Source organism: Zonotrichia albicollis, chromosome 28 (assembly GCF_047830755.1).
Source record: "Zonotrichia albicollis isolate bZonAlb1 chromosome 28, bZonAlb1.hap1, whole genome shotgun sequence".
Taxonomy (NCBI): Eukaryota; Metazoa; Chordata; class Aves; order Passeriformes; family Passerellidae; genus Zonotrichia; species Zonotrichia albicollis.
The window spans coordinates 2,524,392-2,541,986 of NC_133846.1; the positions used below are offsets into that span (position 1 = coordinate 2,524,392).

A 17,595-nucleotide genomic window follows, 5' to 3' on the forward strand; every position below is an offset into this window, starting at 1 on the left:
AAACCATTCCAGGATTCCCTGATTCCTGCTTGTAAAACACAACATACCAACAAGAGTGTGTTTACTAAGAGGATTTTATTTACACAACACAACGAGATCGCTCCATAAAAAGTTGACTACACCTGCCAAATTGTACAGTGCAATTTTGTAACAGCTTTTAAATATTTACAGAACACTTTTTCATCTTCGAGGTTAAGGCAGAGTCAGGGCACAGTGATAAGAAACACTTAGTGCAGCTTTGTGCTAGGCATGATACAGAGATGAACTGGCAGCATCCATTGGAAATTCAGATTGGAATTACTTCTACAAATCCAGCAACTGTAGCTTAAAAAAAAAAGGAGGTAAAAGATATTAAGAACCTCAAAACACAAAAAATGTAAAAACGTTTGGCTACCATGGGAGATGTAACAGGCATACAAAATCCTTACTGTTAGCAGTGAAATGTGGATCCTGGAAGGAGATACTGCAGGAGACACTTTTTTCCCTAATGTTGGTAAAAGAACTGGAACAGGATGCAGGCTTACAGTGCACCTGGGATACAGAACCTCCCACTGCAAAGGTGTGTCCAGCAGGACTGGATTCAAACACATCCAACTTTTGCTGGAAGACAACAGGAATGAGGTACCCAACTGCTCCTCGTGCCTTTGAAAGCTTCACCTGGGACTCCAGTGACACACCTGAGGGGTCCCACTGCAAACACAGCACTAAAAATGCACAATACACAGTACTAGAGAGTTGGTTTTTCACAGCAACTTATCACAACTTAAAATTGTTTTGCTTCTTCATCTTTGGTATTTATAAATAAAAATGCTGGTCCCTTTCAGTAAAGGGCTAAGAATGCAGCTATTATCTCAAAATCATTTGTTCCTAATCCACAGCAGCTTCAAAGGATTTTGATTTTTGTTTTTATTTTAAGGCAGTAACTAAGCTGTTAAGAATTGAAAAAAAAAAATGGTCTTACATTAATTCCAATGATTTATAAGGCAACATTTTCAAATGGCTAGAAGAAACTGCAGGATAAGCATGGAACAGTTTGAGAAGCTGGTATCAGTCCTTCATGCAAAGTCAAAAGGGAGCAGAATGTGATGCAGGGATGAGTTGATGAAAGCCTGATCCTGTAAGTTATTCCTTCCATTAGCCCTTATCCATCCGAGGGAGCCCTTCTGACCACAGAGATCCTGGGACTTCTCATTAAGGCTGGCTTTGCATTTCAGCTTGCCAGGATCCAACTGCTTATGGCAAGTCATGAACTCGTAGGACATGTACAAAAAGCACAGGGGTGCTGAGGGGAGGACCCTGATGAGTTCTGTACAGTACTGGCAGTCCCCCACCAGGCCTCGGGGATGGCACTCGAGTCAAGACACATCTAGGTAAACATTCCCTAAAAGCACCTATATAAAAAAAAAGTTCCACTACAAATCCATTTTTTTTTCATTTTCTAATCAAAAAAATCAGGAATAAACAAACCTGGAAGCCTTTTTTTTTTTTTTTTCCTGTGAGACATCACTGGAGCTTTGTCTTGTCTGTACTCCAGAGTTAGTGTTCAGCACCAAGAGAAGTTTGCAGGAATCCAAGACAATTTGAATTGAGAAACACTTTTAGAAAACTCACTGAATTGTATTTTTAATATCTGATTGTAAATTCCAGACTGGAACCATGCAGGCTCATGGGTTAATGCCACCTGCCCCTGCAGGTGCAGAGTTAACTACAAATGGGCACAACGTGGAGCTTGTGGTTAGAAAAACAAATCAGGAAAAGCTCAGCTGAGGCAGAATCCTCCCTCCCAAAATGCTGTCCTGTTCTGAGAGAGGCCTAGGCAAGGAAAGGCACTTTGGGGCTCTCCTGGAGAGACCCTGATCAGAACTGAATGTACTTCTATAAACAGAGTAGGCAGCAATCAATGAGTGGACAGGGTGAGTTCCAGTGCCCCAAAAGTGACCCCATGAGCACCATCCATGGAACATTCTGGGTACAGATGGTACAGCCAGGAGCAGCTGTGAGGGAACACCAGGCAGGCTCCATCAGCAACATCCTGATCCTGTTCTGCTCCAAACCAACAGCAAAAAGGCCACAGAAGTTGGGTTTTGGCCTTTAAAGCACTGAAGATGCAGCAGAGCTCAGGAGGCTGAGAAACAGCAGCAGCCAGCCCGGGGAGCCTCAGGGCTGGCCCAGCTGTGCACAACTGGCCCACCAAGGATCAGGTTCCTGGAATTCCCTCCCTCTGCTCTAATTCCAGACCCACGTATGTGACCAGCTGTAGTTTATCTGCATTGCTTATGGATCCACCCTGAAATACTGAAAAACTCGGCGCTCAGTGGAGGAAATGGCGCATTTCTCCTCTATTTAGGAAAGAAAAAGTGTTGCAAAATTTTTTAATTTAGAAAAAATATTAAATGGCTTGAGGGTCACTTAGTACCAAAAGTAAAGTGCACCAGAACTGGGGGCCACAGTGACAGAGCTGAGAAATGCTATTGAAGAGGCTTCCAGGGAGCATTATAAAAACTACAAAGAAAGGTTAAGGCAATCTGAGTTTTGTCCTTCTATTAGACAGTTTCCTGGAGAGTTGTCTGTCTCAAGCTTCAATTATTGCTTTGTTTCCTCTGTCCTGGAGTCCTCAACTGGACTGGGCAAACAGTGCTGGCAGAATTGGCAGAGTGAGTTTGTCACTTAATGCAGGACTGGATGCAGTCCTATAGAATCCCGTGGTTTGCAATGCCAAAGGGAAAGCTTGCTCTCATCTCCCAATGGACTGGACAGTCTGGCAAAAAATATAAAAAAAACTCTTGCTCCTGAAGCAGCAAAAAGTGCTGGCAGCAGAGATGATGCAAACATGTGGAATTTTTCAATGGCGCAGGGAAAAAAATCCTTAATAACAACCAGGTGTGTAACAAAACAGGGTCCTGAATTCTTCTCCAAGAGTTGATAGCCCTCAAGTTTTCTTTAAAAAAAAAACAACAAGTTCTTTTATGGGTATAAACCCAAAGTACAGCAACAGAATTCCATGGCTCAGAAGTCCCAGGTAAAGCTGTGTTACTTCCCTCCTTTCATGTAGGATGGAATTGCTCCTCGGGCTGTCAGGCCCTCAAAACGTTTGTAGGTGTAATTGATAAAAACCCAGTCTTTGTTCTTGTAGTCTGTCTCTGGGTGGTTGCTTGTTGCCACTGGAAAGACACAGAAGAAATAGAATTAATTATCCTTTGGAGCTGCAGAGTTTATTTTTTCATACAAAACACTGGATGAATGTTTCTAAAGGAAAAAAAAATCCTAAATGCAGATGCAGCTTTGTGCTTCAACCCCAGGAAAGAACTGTTGGGACACAGGACATGGCACAAGCATTGTAAGCTAGAAGAGGGCAGATTCAGATGACAGAATGAATAAATTTTTTACAATGTAAGCTGTCAAACACTGGCACAGGTTGCCCAGGGAGGTGGTGGATGCCCCAATCCCTGGAAGTGCTCCAGGCCAGGTTGGACAGGCTTGGAGCAGCCTGGGACAGTGAGGGTGTCCCTGCCCATGGTGGGAGGTGGAGTGGGATGAGCTCTAAGGTCCCTTCCAACCCAAACCAGTCTGGGATTCTGTTTTTAAACTCACTGAACAAATGTGTGGCTATGCTGTGATCCTTCAGAGATTCACAGCAAAGCATCCCCTTGAGTCCCACCCTGCTCCAAGTGCCAGCAGCAATCAGCACCGAGGGGAACTGGCAGCATTGGGCTCTCAGGCCCTGCTGAGATTTGAATTTTCTGGAAGCTCTGCTGCCTCTGAGAGCTGCCCTTTCTCAGGCAACTCCCACATCATTTACAAGCTTGCATGTCCTCCAAAATCCAGCTTGCACCCCTGCACCACAAAGCGATTTGGTCATGCTAAAAGTTAATCAGTATCTAGTAAGATCTGACTAACAGGAAGGATTATTCTACAGAAGAGGAAGGTTTACACAGAGAATGAAACAATCATTTACCTGTTGGTTTAAGGATATCAGATTCTGGGAATTCATCAAAGTTTGAGGTATCATCAATGCTTTTAATTTCTATTGAAATCGCAGCAGGTCTCTCTCTGCCAAGAAGAGCAGATGAAGCATTGAGATTTCAAAGGCAGGCAAAGCAGGGTTCAGCCACCTTTCATTTCTAAACAGAATCATGACTGAAGGTACCTAAACCTCAGCAAGCATCAGGTAGAGAACAAAATGTTCTCACCACAGCTGGATGTGCTAAATGCCAGTCAGCTGCTCCCTGCTGCAGACCAGGGCTGGCCTGAGCAGCCCCTAGAGAAGAGCAGTTGCTTTTCTGCAAAGCATCTTACCTGATGTGCTCCCAATCAACCCCTTCAAAGAATGGGTTACTCTTTATTTCCTCCACACCAGATGCACCAATTCTGTGCTCCCATTCACAGCAAAATCTGGGATGGAAGGAAGAATGAAAATGAAGGGAGAATGAAAAGGAAAGCATTCCATCCAGAAATGGAACAGCTTTCTGAACTGATACTGCTGCAGTTTCTTAACATCTAAATGGAGCAGACTAAGAACTTCCACAGCAAAACCAAGACAAAGTTATGTACAGGAATGTCATGTCCAATGCCACAGTTTAGATGTGCTACTCCTTCACAACAGGATAAAGTGACCTTTCTATTTCAGGACCAGAGTAGAGGAGAAGAACATATAAAGCCTAAAAAACCAGACATTTATATTTCTGTCCTGAGAATAGATACTGAAGTACAAATGAGTCAGCAAGCACTGGGACACATTTGTATGCTCTAGTGCATACAAAGGCAAAACCATTGCTGTTGCAAGAAGCCAACTCTGTCAAAAGGACTGAACTTGTGTCCTTCCATGAGAAGGCTGCAGGCAAAATAAGGAGCAGGAACGTTTTGCCAGAGTAGTAGCACTTCCATGGGAACTCCTTTTTAGCACAGTTGAGTCAGAGAACCACTAAATGGCCTGAGAGACAAAAGTATTTGACAAGGGAGTTCAGCATTTGATGCATGTGTGTAACAGTTTGTAGCATCAGGGTTTCCCATGTGAAACAAGCCATGAGAGGCACAGAATACAGGGACAAGAAAATTAGGGCTGTATTAACTGGCAAACCATGGGGTTGGCACCTTAAAATAAGATCCTTGGCTTTATCAGAGATTGGAACCTCTGGAGGAAATGTCAAGGTCTCCTTCCAGTTCATCACTTTCTTATATGTCTCTTGAGGAGTCTCAGAACAGAATGGTGGATAACCTGTAAATAAACAGAAATATCATCTTGGATCAAGCAAAATTAATTGCTGAAGTCAGAACACACCAGAGACCAGGCAAGGAGTGGATGCTCTGAGAATTTGACCCCAAGCACAGGAATTGGCTGCCCAGAGCAGCTGTGGCTGCCCCAGCCCTGGAATTGTCCAAGGCCAGGTTGGACAGGGCTTGGAGCAGCCTGGGACAGTGAAGGTGTCCCTGCCCATGGTGACAGGGATGAGCTTTAAGGTCCCCTCCAACCCAAACCAGTCTGGGATTCTATGAATATATGAATACAGCTGATGTGCTGCTCCACCATTCCCACCTCCAGCCTGCCCTGCCTGCTCCTTACCAATCAACATCTCGTACATGATGACCCCCAGGGACCACCAGTCACACAGCTTGTTGTAGCCAGTCTGCATGAAGACCTCAGGAGCAATGTAATCTGGAGTTCCCACTGTAGAAAAAGCCTGGAACAAACACCATCAGTTATGCCTCTGCAGGGAGAACTGCCTGACATGGACATGGGAACTTATACAACAGTGGTTGTTTTGAGAAGACACCAGATTGTCTCTGAGATCCTTTAGCAAAGGTGTTTAAAGCCTTTCTTCCAAAATATGTAGAGACAAAATTAACATTTTCACGTGAAAGACTCTTAAAATAGCACCAGGAAAACAGGGAAGGGTATCAGTGTCCTGGAATGGGTCACCTTGGAGACCTTTGTGAGATTGGAAGTGGCAAGAACTGATAGTTTTGGCTGGGAGAGTTCAGATATCCATGTAAATAATTATGGCAGTGCTATCTCTGCACATATGTCACCAGCTGTTCAGTAGATGGATAAAGGACAAACTAGAGTCATTCCTCTTCTTTTTTAAAAAAATCTCTGAATCTTTTCCTTTCAGGATTGTCCAGACCTCAGATGCATTAAAAACTTCCAGGTAAATCCATGTTCCATGTGGGTGCAACACCTCAGCAGGAACATCTCCAAGCAGGTGGAACCTACTCACCAGCTGCCGGCGATTCCTCTTCCAAGTCTCTGCTTTCCTCTTGGAATTCATGTTCTGGAAAGCTGAAGGAGATCCAATAGCTGTGACTGAATCCTACTGCTCACCCAATATATTTTTACCCCCAAAATATCTTTTACCACTACACTAAAGATCTCATTTAAGAATCATTGGGTCAATACCTCAAACCTAAACCTCTCTGCAACTTCCAAACCTATGGGCAATATCTAATTGAGCCTTTCATTAGCAAACTATGTTTTCAGGGTTGATGTAACTCCATGATTCAAGGTCTTCCCTTCCAGAATAATCCTGGATACTCAGAGACTGTGCTGGTTTATTCATTTCAGTAATGAGATCCAGCAGCTACCAACTCACTGAGTTCTCATTCTATTACACATGCAAAAGGCTACAGCAGAGTCTGATTCAGAGACAAACTTCTGGAAATGAAAATGGGTTTAAAGTAACTGAAATGATTTTACAGAAAATGAAAATCCACCTCAAGATGTGAGGTTGATTATTAGATCCCCACTGCAGCCACACCCTCACACTGAAATGAGTTTGGTCAGGACCCAAGAGCAACCAACCAGGTACCCTTTGGAGCCAAAGAACTTACTGAAGTCACTGGGAAGACTGTGATTCAAGTTCCTGTAAAATTCTGTCCTGTGGGCTTTCTTCAGTCCAGTACACAGACCAAAATCTGAGAGTTTCACATGCCCCTACAAATAAACAAAACAAAACAAAACAACAAGAACACCCAATATAAGGCATTATCATAGTAAATCACAGCATCAGCAAGGTTGGAAGAGAACCCAACACCACCCTCAACATCTCTAAATGATGTCCCCAAGTGCCACATCCAGATGCCTCTTGAACACTTCCAGAGACTGTGACTCCATCAACTCCCTGGGCAATTTATTCCAATGCCTGACCACTCCTGCAGTGAAAAAAAAAAAAATCAAGTATCTAATCTGAACCTCTCCAGCACAACTGAAGGCCAGTTCCTCTCATTCTTTGAGACAGAAAGAGCCTGACCCCCACCTGGCTGCACCTTCCTGTCAGGGAGAGCAGGAAGGTCTCCCCTGAGCCTCCTTTTCTCCAGGCTGAGCCCCCTCAGGTCTCTCAGCTGCTCCAGACCCTTCCCCAGCTCCATTCCCTTCTCTGGACATGCCCCAGCCCCTCAATGTCCTTTGCTTTCCTTGTTTAAACCCAACACTGGATGGGTACAGGGAATTAAACCATCAATACTCCCATTGCTACTCCACAGAGAAAGCCCAGTGCCAATTTACTTCAGGAAACCTCTGCTCTGCAAGTTCCCAACCACTTCAGGGTGGAAGGAAACATCTCCAGAGGCACCTGCAGTCCCTGGGCTGTGTATTGACCCCAGGAGATAAAAATCACCCTAAATTCAGTGATTGAATCGGTCCTGGTGCATAACATGACCACACTGACCACAAGCAATTTTAGAGGTGTATCTATAAAATATACCTCCTTTTCAAAGCCCTAAATGTAGGCATGTCTAGAGGTGAACATTCTGAATTGGGCACACTGCTTGGAGAAGCTGTGGCTGCCCCAGCCCTGGAAGTGTCCAAGGCCGGGTTGGATGGGGCTTGGAGCACCCTGGGACAGCAGAAAATGTCCCTGCCATGGCAGGGGGTGGAACAGGATGAGTTTCAAGGTCCCCTCCAACCCAAACCATCCTGGGATTCTGCAGTAATTCCACACAGTAGTGGGAAACTCATTATTTACTGCTGGCAAACTCTTTCCAAGAAATCTTCATTTTAGGCAAACCTGGAGTGTGAAATAAGAGGAACTGAAACAACTGGGCTTTCTGCAAAATGCTACAATAACCAGGTAGCCTGGGCAGCCCTCAGGGGTACACCCTGATCCTGAGGGAGGTTCTCCACTCTCAGCCTGGCTACTGGAACAGCCACATCCTTCACATTTGGTACCACCAGAGCTGGCACGTGGGAGTGGAACAGATGTGAGAGAAAAGGGAAACAGCTTTGCCTAAGAGGGAACTGAAACCACATGCTTTAAACTGCATCTGAAATAGCCAAAAATAGTTTAAACAGCTGTCAGAAGAGCTCGAGGTCTGAGTGGAGCTGGGGTCTTTCCTGGCTTTTGGGGATTCTCCCTGGCAATTTGGCAGATATGCCCCTCAAAAACTGGAAGGAACAGGGCTAAATAAAGAAGCACCATCTTCTTCCACAACTGTCCACACCCCTTCAGGTCAATATGAGCAGTCACAAGGCCTCTTTGCTCATGGCCAGCCCATACCTTGCTGTCCAGGAGAAGATTGTCTGGTTTTATGTCACGATGGATGAATCCCAGCTGGTGGATGGAGTCAATGGCCAGCACGGTCTCAGCGATGTAGAACTGTGTCTCCTCCTCTGTCAGAGTGTCCTTCTTCATCAACAATGTCATCATGTCACCTGGAAAACCCCCCAGAGGTGAACACACAGGCTCCACTCTCACTGAGTTTGAAGACATTTCTAGAAAAAAGCCATTTCTGCTGCATTCAGCTAAAACCAGCACAGATTGCCAAACCTGGATATGCTCTGGCTCTATAGACAGCCAGGGCAAAGCAAGGGCAGGAACTAGAGAATATTAAAGCCAGGTTTAAATAGAAGTATATGAAAGCCAAGTTTAAATACCTGCAGCTTGAAGACCCAAACAGGAAACCTCAAGCCTGCCCAAACACCTCAGTACCCTAAAAAGCAGAAATGTTGTTCCCTTCCAGATGTACAGAACAAACACCACGTGCACTCCAGTCCCAGACTGCATTTCTAATGAAGGAATTTCCAATCCCCAAACAAAAGGAGAGCAGCCTTTGCATTCCAGAGTTACCTCCAGGCAGGAACTCCATGATCAGGTAGAGGTTTAGCTTGTCCTGGAAACTGTAGAACATCTTCACAACCCACAAGCTGTCTGCCTCCACCAGGATGTCCCGTTCTGCACGGATGTGGCCAACCTGCACACACACAGTGCACTGGGTAAGTTTTATTAAATTCATATATTTCACAGGCAATTCAATTATTATTCTGAACAGCATCAAATTCTGAGAAGACAAAAGTCAAACTTCTGCACAAAGGCAGAAACACTATCAGAATATTCAACATGTGGTTAATTATATACATATATTTTATACCTATTATATATACATCTATATATATTTTATATAACTATAAAACTATATAGTAAACCTGTACATTATATAAATCCTATAAACAAAAATCTCAATTCTTTACAAATACACCTAATCATTAGATCTCTTTTTGAAAACACAAGCGCTTCATCCCAGTGCTGTCATGCTGGGACATGACTGTCCCAGATCATTACATATCCAGAAGTACTGGAAAGCAAAGGAAAGCCTTAAATATATTAAATGCTGCTGCTTTATGTCTCTGAGTCTGAATTCCAGCAGTTGTATCTGATATTTATATCTGATCCTGCAAGTCAGAAGTGCAGTAAAACACTGGCCTTGAAGTCTGCATTGGATCATTTGCACAGGACTTTGTGTTGAAAAGAAGTCCTTGAGAATTCAGAGATTTTTTTTACTTATTTCCTCTATAAGAAAAGACACAAAAAACCCCAGAATTTTTAACTATTGAAGCACAGGTGCCTATTCCTCCTCTGCACACAGCACAGAGTGATCCATGGTACAGCTCCTGCAGTTGTATCTCTGATATTTATATCCAATCCTGCAAGTCAGAAGTGCAGTAAAACACTGAATCATTTGCACAGAACTTTGTGTTGAAAGAGCCCACTAGAAAATAAATCCTTGTGAATTCAGAGATTTTTGTGACTTATTTCCTTTATAAGAAAAGACACAAAAAACCCAGAATTTTCAACTATTGAAGCACAGAAGCCTATTCCTGCACTGCACACAGAGTGATCCATGGTACAGTTCCTGCAGTTGTATCTCTGATATAAATATCTTTATATTTATATCAGATCCTGTAAATCAGAAGTGCAGTAAAACACTGGCCTTGAAGTCTGCATTGGATCATTTGCACAGGACTTTGTGTTGAAAAGAAGTCCATGTGAATTCAGAGATTTTTCTGACTTATTTCCTTTATAAGAAAAGACACAAAACCCCCCAGAATTTTCAGCTGCTGAAGCACAGAAGCCTATTCCTGCTCTGCACACACCACAGAGTGATCCAAGCTCTTGCAGTTGTATCTCTGATATAAATATCTTTATATTTACATCTGATCCTGCAAGTCAGAAGTGCAGTAAAACACTGAATCATTTGCACAGAACTTTGTGTTGAAAGAGCCCACTAGAAAAAAAGTCCTTGTGAATTCAGAGATTTTTCTGACTTATTTCCTTTATAAGAAAAGACACAAAACCCTCCAGAATTTTTAAACTGAAGCACTGAAGCCTATTCCTGCACTGCACACAGAGTGATCCATGGTACAGTTCCTGCAGTTGTATCTCTGGTATAAATATCTTTATATTTATATCAGATCCTGTAAGTCAGAAGTGCAGTAAAACACTGGCCTTGAAGTCTGCATTGGATCATTTGCACAGGACTTAGTGTTGAAAAGAAGTCCATGTGAATTCAGAGATTTTTCTGACTTATTTCCTTTATAAGAAAAGACACAAAACCCCCCAGAATTTTCAGCTGCTGAAGCACAGAAGCCTATTCCTGCTCTGCACACACCACAGAGTGATCCAAGCTCTTGCAGTTGTATCTCTGATATAAATATCTTTATATTTATATCTGATCCTGCAACTCAGAAGTGCAGTAAAACACTGAATCATTTGCACAGACCTTTGTGTTGAAAGAGCCCACTAGAAAAGAAGTCCTTGTGAATTCAGAGACTTTTCTGACTTATTTCCTCTATAAGAAAAGACACAAAAAACCCGGAATTTTTAACTATTGAAGCACAGAAGCCTATTCCTGCTCTGCACACAGCACAGAGTGATCCATGGCCCAGCTCCTGCTCGGGGTGTTCCTCACCTGCTCCTTCTCAAGCATATCAGCTTTGCGTAGGATCTTCATGGCATAAACGTGCCCCGTGTCCTTCTTCTGCACCAGGCGCACCTGGGGGCAGACACACATTGATCAAACCCAGCACAGCTCTTCACAAAGCTGGGTATCAAACCCTTGGCTTCCATTTCATGAAATCATCTCAGGTTGTAAAACACCAGAACCATTAGACAGTGCACAGTAATGGCAGAAAGTGCTGTTAATGCTAAGAGCTGCAGTTATTTTAACAGAGGACCATGAGTGATTCACACCTGTAGGAAATAGATTTGTAGAGAATTCTTAAAGTTTAACAGAAAGTTACATAGTATATATTTGTATGGAAACTTTGAGGTAAGAAATATTAACTTAGAAATATTATGGAGTAGGATAAGAAATATTAACTCTGAAATATTATGGAATACGATAAACATTGTTGAGAGAAAAATAGAATTAGAAACAAGTTTTAAAAGAAATACACTGTAAATATATATAAATAAATATAACATATAGTATATATTTATATATTTATATAATATATATGTATAGTGTATTTATATTATTGTACAAATATGTATATATAATATTAAGTATGTATTAAATATTAATTTAGTTAATATATTATTTTAATATATATTAAATATATGTTAATTATTTTTATAATATATATTATATATAATATATATAGTATATATTTTATATATATATATATATATATATATATAATGCCCACCAAGAATAATTTTAGATAACTAGCCTTAAAGCATTTACAACATAGGACAGCAAAAACTGATAGACCAAGAAACACTTATAATATATTGTAATTAAGAAATAGTTAACTTCTGATTGTGATGGTGTAAATTATAACATCTGTATTGTCTCACTCTTCACAGGAGACTAAAAATAGAAGTGTCTTTAAAACACTTCTCAATTACCCAATCTCTAAATCAGAAAAAAATATACACCTAAAGCAGGTGGTCCAAAGCCCCTTCTCTGAAGGCCACAAGAGACTTTGCAAGGGCCCTCCCTCCACCTCTCCCTAAGTCCAGCCCCAGATTTCCCCTTTAAAACCCACGGCAAACCTGCTTTTAGCTGTCCATCAGATCATTTTCAACATCATCCTGTTTCCTTTAAAGCACAGGATGCCTTGAACAGCATTTATTAGGTAAAAAACAGCTGCACGTGACTGTTCAGCTAAAGTCAATCTGTGGTTGTTCCTTTTGCTTGTATAAACTGAGCGAGTCTTTAACAAACACCAGAGCCAGTTAAAAACACAAGTAGTCATTTTTTTCTGGACTCACCTCTCCAAATGCTCCTCTGCCTATTACTTTGAGAGACTCAAAGTCCTCCAGTCCCAGCCTGGTTCTCTTGAGGCGAAGGAACTCCGTCTCCTTCTGTGCATGTGCCGACCTCCTGATCCTTTTCTAGAGTTTAAGAGACCCCAGTGAGAGCTCTGCAGGTGATTTCCACAGGGACCACAGCAATTCCAAGGAAAGATCCCAGATCTCCATTTAGAAAAAGAAAATTTCTTGTATTTAACCATTAAGAGAGTTTTTCCACATTCATTACCTCTTCGTCTTTTAGGCCTTCTTCTTCCATCATTTGTTCCAGTTTCTTTTGTCTAGAGCAGAGACAAATTAGAAAAATAAAGGTTGAATCATTAACCTTGCTTTTTAAATTAAATTAGAAAAAACCCCAGGTTGAATCATTAACTTTGTTTCTTAACAAGGTGCACATATCCACAACCTCTGGTTTGTGCCAGCAAGTTATGAGGGTAAAGATGTACAAGAGACTCAGACAGGAAATTAATTTTGAAGAATCTACTATGCAGTTTTATAATTCCAATCCTGTCCTCCCTGGTTTTATTAAACTAAACCTGCCTTGAGTTCCACAGGTTATTCAAGTGTACATTTTTGCTGTACACAAATACAAATTGAGAGATCTGGGTTCTGTTCTTATCTCTCTCTGACACCTGGGCAAGTCACTTCAGGCCAGAGCCATAAGAAGCATTTAAACACCAAAATTTCACTTATTCCAGGAAGAACTGGTATTCAAACACATTTAAAATTTCTCTGCATCTCAAACTATTCACATGCAAGATGAGAAAAGTTATTTTGGATTTCCTAATCCCTGAAATACTCAAAATATTTGGGAAGGGGAAACTTGTCTGTACATGTTCTCCTCCTTAAAGAATCAGAAATATTTACAGTCTTAGTACAAAGGGATTATTTGGGAGAAAAGAAAGGAGGAAGGAAGACTTTAGAAGGGGAATGACTTCAGGGGACATTTGTAATGATTATCCTCTGGAGCTTTTTCCCAGTGCCAGTCATATTTACAGCTGGCTGAATGGTTTGGGACATTACAAATATACTAAAAAATTCCTTCTTTCTGCAAGTCATTCTTTGCAAGATCCTCCCCCTGTCTCCTGGGGCTCTCTGCAGCTGCTGTGATGTGATAATATTTGGGGTTATCACTTCAGAATCAGGCACAATGAAAATGCTCAGGTACCAGTGCGCCCTGCCCAGTGACCCCAACCCACACAAACCGGCAACTCCAGTAGCAAAATCTGAATTACACAGAATTAAACAGCTCAGCAGGACTGGGTGATGCCAAAGCCATGCTGAAATTCCCCCAAATATCCCTAATAGGTCAATCTGCACTTCAGGGTACGGTGTCAACACCATTTAAACTCCAAATTACACACCCACAGACATGTATTGCTACAAAAAACATTTAACCCATAAAGTCCAGTCTGTTTGTTCAGACAAGGTCTTAATACTAAACAGAAAAAAATCTGAGATTTTGGGAATACATAACAGCGCTCATAGTAAGTAAATAAATTTTAAAGGCAAGAGCTTTGTGAGGACAAAGAAACTAATTAAATCAGTGATATTTTCTGCCTGAACTGGACCTCAGTCTCTCTTTACTCATCAGAAGCCTTGAAGCAAGTATCTTTGCACATTAGTATTTATTTCTAAATTGCTTCCTCGTTTCTGCAGCTCTTGCAGTGAGCAGGCATTGGGGAGTTTGTTAAGCAGCAAAGCCAAACCAACCCTGAACCATTTTCCACATTCTGGTTACAGCCTCCATGGCAAGCTGGGAGAACAGCAGAAGTGCCACAATTGAGGATATTCAGCAAATTAGAGGGTTCCAGCCCAAGTTAAGCCACACAGCTCAGTGCAGTGCATTGCTGGATTGGACTTAAAGAGGTGCCCAAGTTCAGGTCAGTCCCAGCACTGACTCCTCACAGCAGCCCCTCCTTGCTCCCACCATGGTCCTCCTGCACATGGCTCAGGGCAATCCCAGCAAAACCCAGAGAATGGACTGGGAGCAGCCCTGGCACGAGGATTTGGGGGTGCTGGTGAGGCAGAGCTGGACATGAGGCAGAGCTGGACATGCCCCAGTGCAGACCCCACTGAGCCCTGGGCTGATCCCCCAGTGTGGGCAGCATTTGAGGGGGGACTCTGCCCCTCTGCCCTGCTCAGGTGAGACCCCACCTGCAGAGGGAACTCCAACCCTGGGGCCAGCACAGGAAGGAGCTGGAGCTGCTGGAGAGAGTCCAGAGGAGGCCACAGAGATGCTCCAAGGGCTGAAGCCAGGCTGGGAGAGCTGGGAATGCCCAGCCTGGAGAGAAGGCTCCAAGGAGAGCTCAGAGCCCCTGCCAGGGCCTAAATGGGATCCAGGAGAGCTGGAGAGGGACTGGGGACAAGAGCCTGGAAGAACAGGTAAGAGGAAATATCTTCCCACTGCCAGAGGGCAGGGATGGATGAGATATTGAAAGGAATTCCTGGCTGTGAGGGTGCTGAGGCCCTGGCACAGGGTGCCCAGAGCAGCTGTGGCTGCCCCTGGATCCCTGGCTGTGCTCAAGGCCAGGCTGGATGGGGCTTGGAGCACCCTGGGACAGTGAAGGTGTCCCTGCCCATGGCAGGGAGTGGAACTGGATGAGCTTTAAGGTCCCTTCCAACAGAAACCAGAAGATTTTATTATTTTTGCTTTGAAAACAAAATCCATTCAATATAACTTCTGGCTGTTATCCAGCATGGAAGGGAAACAAGAAGGATTTTTACCTCATCTCTCGCTCCTCGTGCTGAGCTATGAGGTTGCTGTAGAAGTTCTCCAATGTCACCTTTGTCATTGTGACTCTCTCCTTGGTGTGGTTACTCATGGATGAGCACGGTGTAGGGCCTGTCATGGCCATGGCTGGTGGGAAAATAGAAGGGAAGAACATCAAACATTATAAATGACAAATAATCTTCAAACAAGAATCCATACCCATTAAGTGGTGCTTAATCACAGAGTTCAGATTTTAATAACAAAGATCACCAGTTTAAGCTAAGCAGGGAAAACTCTTACAAAATAAAAGGTACAAGTCAAACTTCCTGTTTTGAACATTTTTTGATCTGAAATTAAAGGGAAGGAAACTTAAGAAACTTTGAGCCTCAAAAACCGCAATTTAAGCCAGCACTGCACATGTTTATTGCTGCCACCACGTTCTATCTTCAATGAATGCTCAAAATTCAGGAATATCACACTGAAACATCTAATCCAGAAGTTATTCTTCCCATAACCCTTGCAGAAATAACTCCACCAGTTGCTTACTGGCTCTTCTGCTGTGAAATTTATCTAAATCCTGAAAGTTATCCCAATAAGAGAGCGACTGAAGAATGAGCAAAGAGGACATTTAGTTGTCCTTAAGCAATTTTACTATAAAAACATCTAGTTAAGAAATTTGGCCAAATCCAGAGGATAACTGCCTTTGAGCAAGTTGTTGTTTAAAAAATAGCCAAAAACCCAAACCCAGTGTATCTGACATATTTATATCTAAGAAAGATATATGTATTTTAATATCCTTTCTGTTTCTGAGAATACAATATATAAATACTGGTGTGTAGCAGCTTCAGTGTATCTGGCACCCCAGCTCTATTTCCTGATATGCATTAAAAAACCCCAAAGATTTCACATGTACAGCTACACCTTACCCTGCTTCTCCTGCATACCACGTAACCTGCAGTAAGGTAACAGAGTTTCGCTACTTTTACTAGAAATTGCAGACAAAATAGGTGAGACACTTCCCATTTTTATAACCCTGGGTGCTGCCAACACGCTCGAATGACTCTTTCTGTTCACTTTTTGCAGATCTTTACGAGGCAGGACCCTGCAAACCACCTCCTTCCCAGACAGCAGCTACGTGTGTGCTGTCCTCACAGGTTCCTCAGGGACAGGAGCTGGTGACCATCTCCAGCTGGGTGGCTTTTGAGATGGAATTATGGAATTATGCGAGGTGGAATCATGGCTTTATACAAGAGCAGCTCAGAGTGACAGACACGAGTGGAAGGGGTCATGCTCTGTGAGTATCCTTGGATATGGGGTTACACCCCAAGAGGTGAGTGCTTACACTCCCAGAAATGGGGGCTGCCCCCGGAACTGGGGTCAGACACTCTGTGGCTCTGAGTGGGAGCTGTAAAACCCACGGGCGGTTTTTCACTTCCTAGAGAACAAACCAGGAAAATTCTCTGACAGAAAGATGTGCAGGGGAAATAAAAAGGGAAGGGGAACAAAAGAGAAAGCATCGGTGCCAAACCACCTGTTGGTGCTCGGGGCCCTTTCCACGGGGATGGGCGCTCGGAGCCCGCCGACCCTCCCGGGGGCAGCGGGACGGAGCGGGGCTGGACGCCCCCGCAGCGGGGCCCGGCGGGGAGGTGACACCGGCGGGGAGGTGACACCGGCGGGGAGGTGACACCGGCGTGGCCCGAGCGGCGGAGGGGCCCGGCAGCATCCCCGGAGCGGACAAAGGGGGCCCGAGCCACCAACACGGGAGGAGCAGGGGAGCCCCGCCGGCCCCGGGCCCACAGCGCGGCCGCCCCCAGCCCCGCTGAGCGCTCCGGGCTCCGCTCCCCCGGAGAGGCGAAGGGCCCGCGGGGAAAAAGGGAAAGAGAGAAAGAGGAGGGCGGGGAGAGGATGCGGAGCGCCGGGTGGGGGGCGCCCGTAGGAACAAGGCGGGAGCGGCTTACCCGGAGCCCCCGGGAGGGGCGGCAGCAGCTGCAGGCGAGGCGCGGTCCCGGCTGCGGAGCGGCGGGTGGGGGGCTCGGAGCGGGGCCACCGCCGCCCCCCGCACCCACAGCGACCCGGCCGGGACGGGCGGCGCAGGGACCGCTAAGGCAGCGCAGGCGCCCCGCGCCCGGCCCGCCCCGCCGGGCGGAGCCCCGCGCCCGCCCGCCCCCGCCCGCAGCGCCTGCGCCGCGCCCGAGGCCGCCCCGAGCACGGGACCCGAACCGCGCGGGGCTCCGAGCGACCCGGAGCAGCCCCTGCGCTCCTCTGCTCCGGCCAGAGGCGCCGGGCTGCCTGCGGTGTCCCGGCATGTGGCACAGTTCAGATGCCCACGATACACAGAGTGTCGCCGTGCAGTTTCAG

At 44.5% G+C, this 17,595-nt stretch overlaps 1 protein-coding gene across 3 annotated transcripts; it reads right to left on the reverse strand.

Moving 5' to 3' along the window:
- Window positions 1–56: 56 nt before the first annotated feature.
- STK38 (serine/threonine kinase 38) lies at window positions 57–17,380 on the reverse strand. Of its 3 annotated transcripts, XM_074528408.1 has the most exons (14): window positions 17,196–17,379; window positions 15,252–15,384; window positions 12,754–12,805; window positions 12,486–12,608; window positions 11,179–11,262; window positions 9,060–9,183; window positions 8,490–8,644; window positions 6,826–6,928; window positions 6,216–6,277; window positions 5,561–5,678; window positions 5,092–5,215; window positions 4,297–4,392; window positions 3,956–4,050; window positions 57–3,161 (listed from the first exon to the last, which is right to left on the reverse strand). In XM_074528408.1, the coding sequence occupies exons 2-14, from the start codon at window positions 15,380–15,382 to the stop codon at window positions 3,031–3,033; spliced, it is 1,398 nt and encodes a 465-aa protein (XP_074384509.1). In that variant the 5' UTR covers window positions 15,383–15,384; window positions 17,196–17,379; the 3' UTR covers window positions 57–3,030. The 3 variants fall into 3 exon arrangements, with proteins under 3 accessions (XP_074384509.1, XP_074384510.1, XP_074384508.1); XM_074528409.1 differs by lacking the exon at window positions 4,297–4,392 and having other exon boundaries at window positions 17,196–17,380; XM_074528407.1 differs by lacking the exon at window positions 17,196–17,379 and having other exon boundaries at window positions 15,252–15,412.
- Window positions 17,381–17,595: the final 215 nt, after the last annotated feature.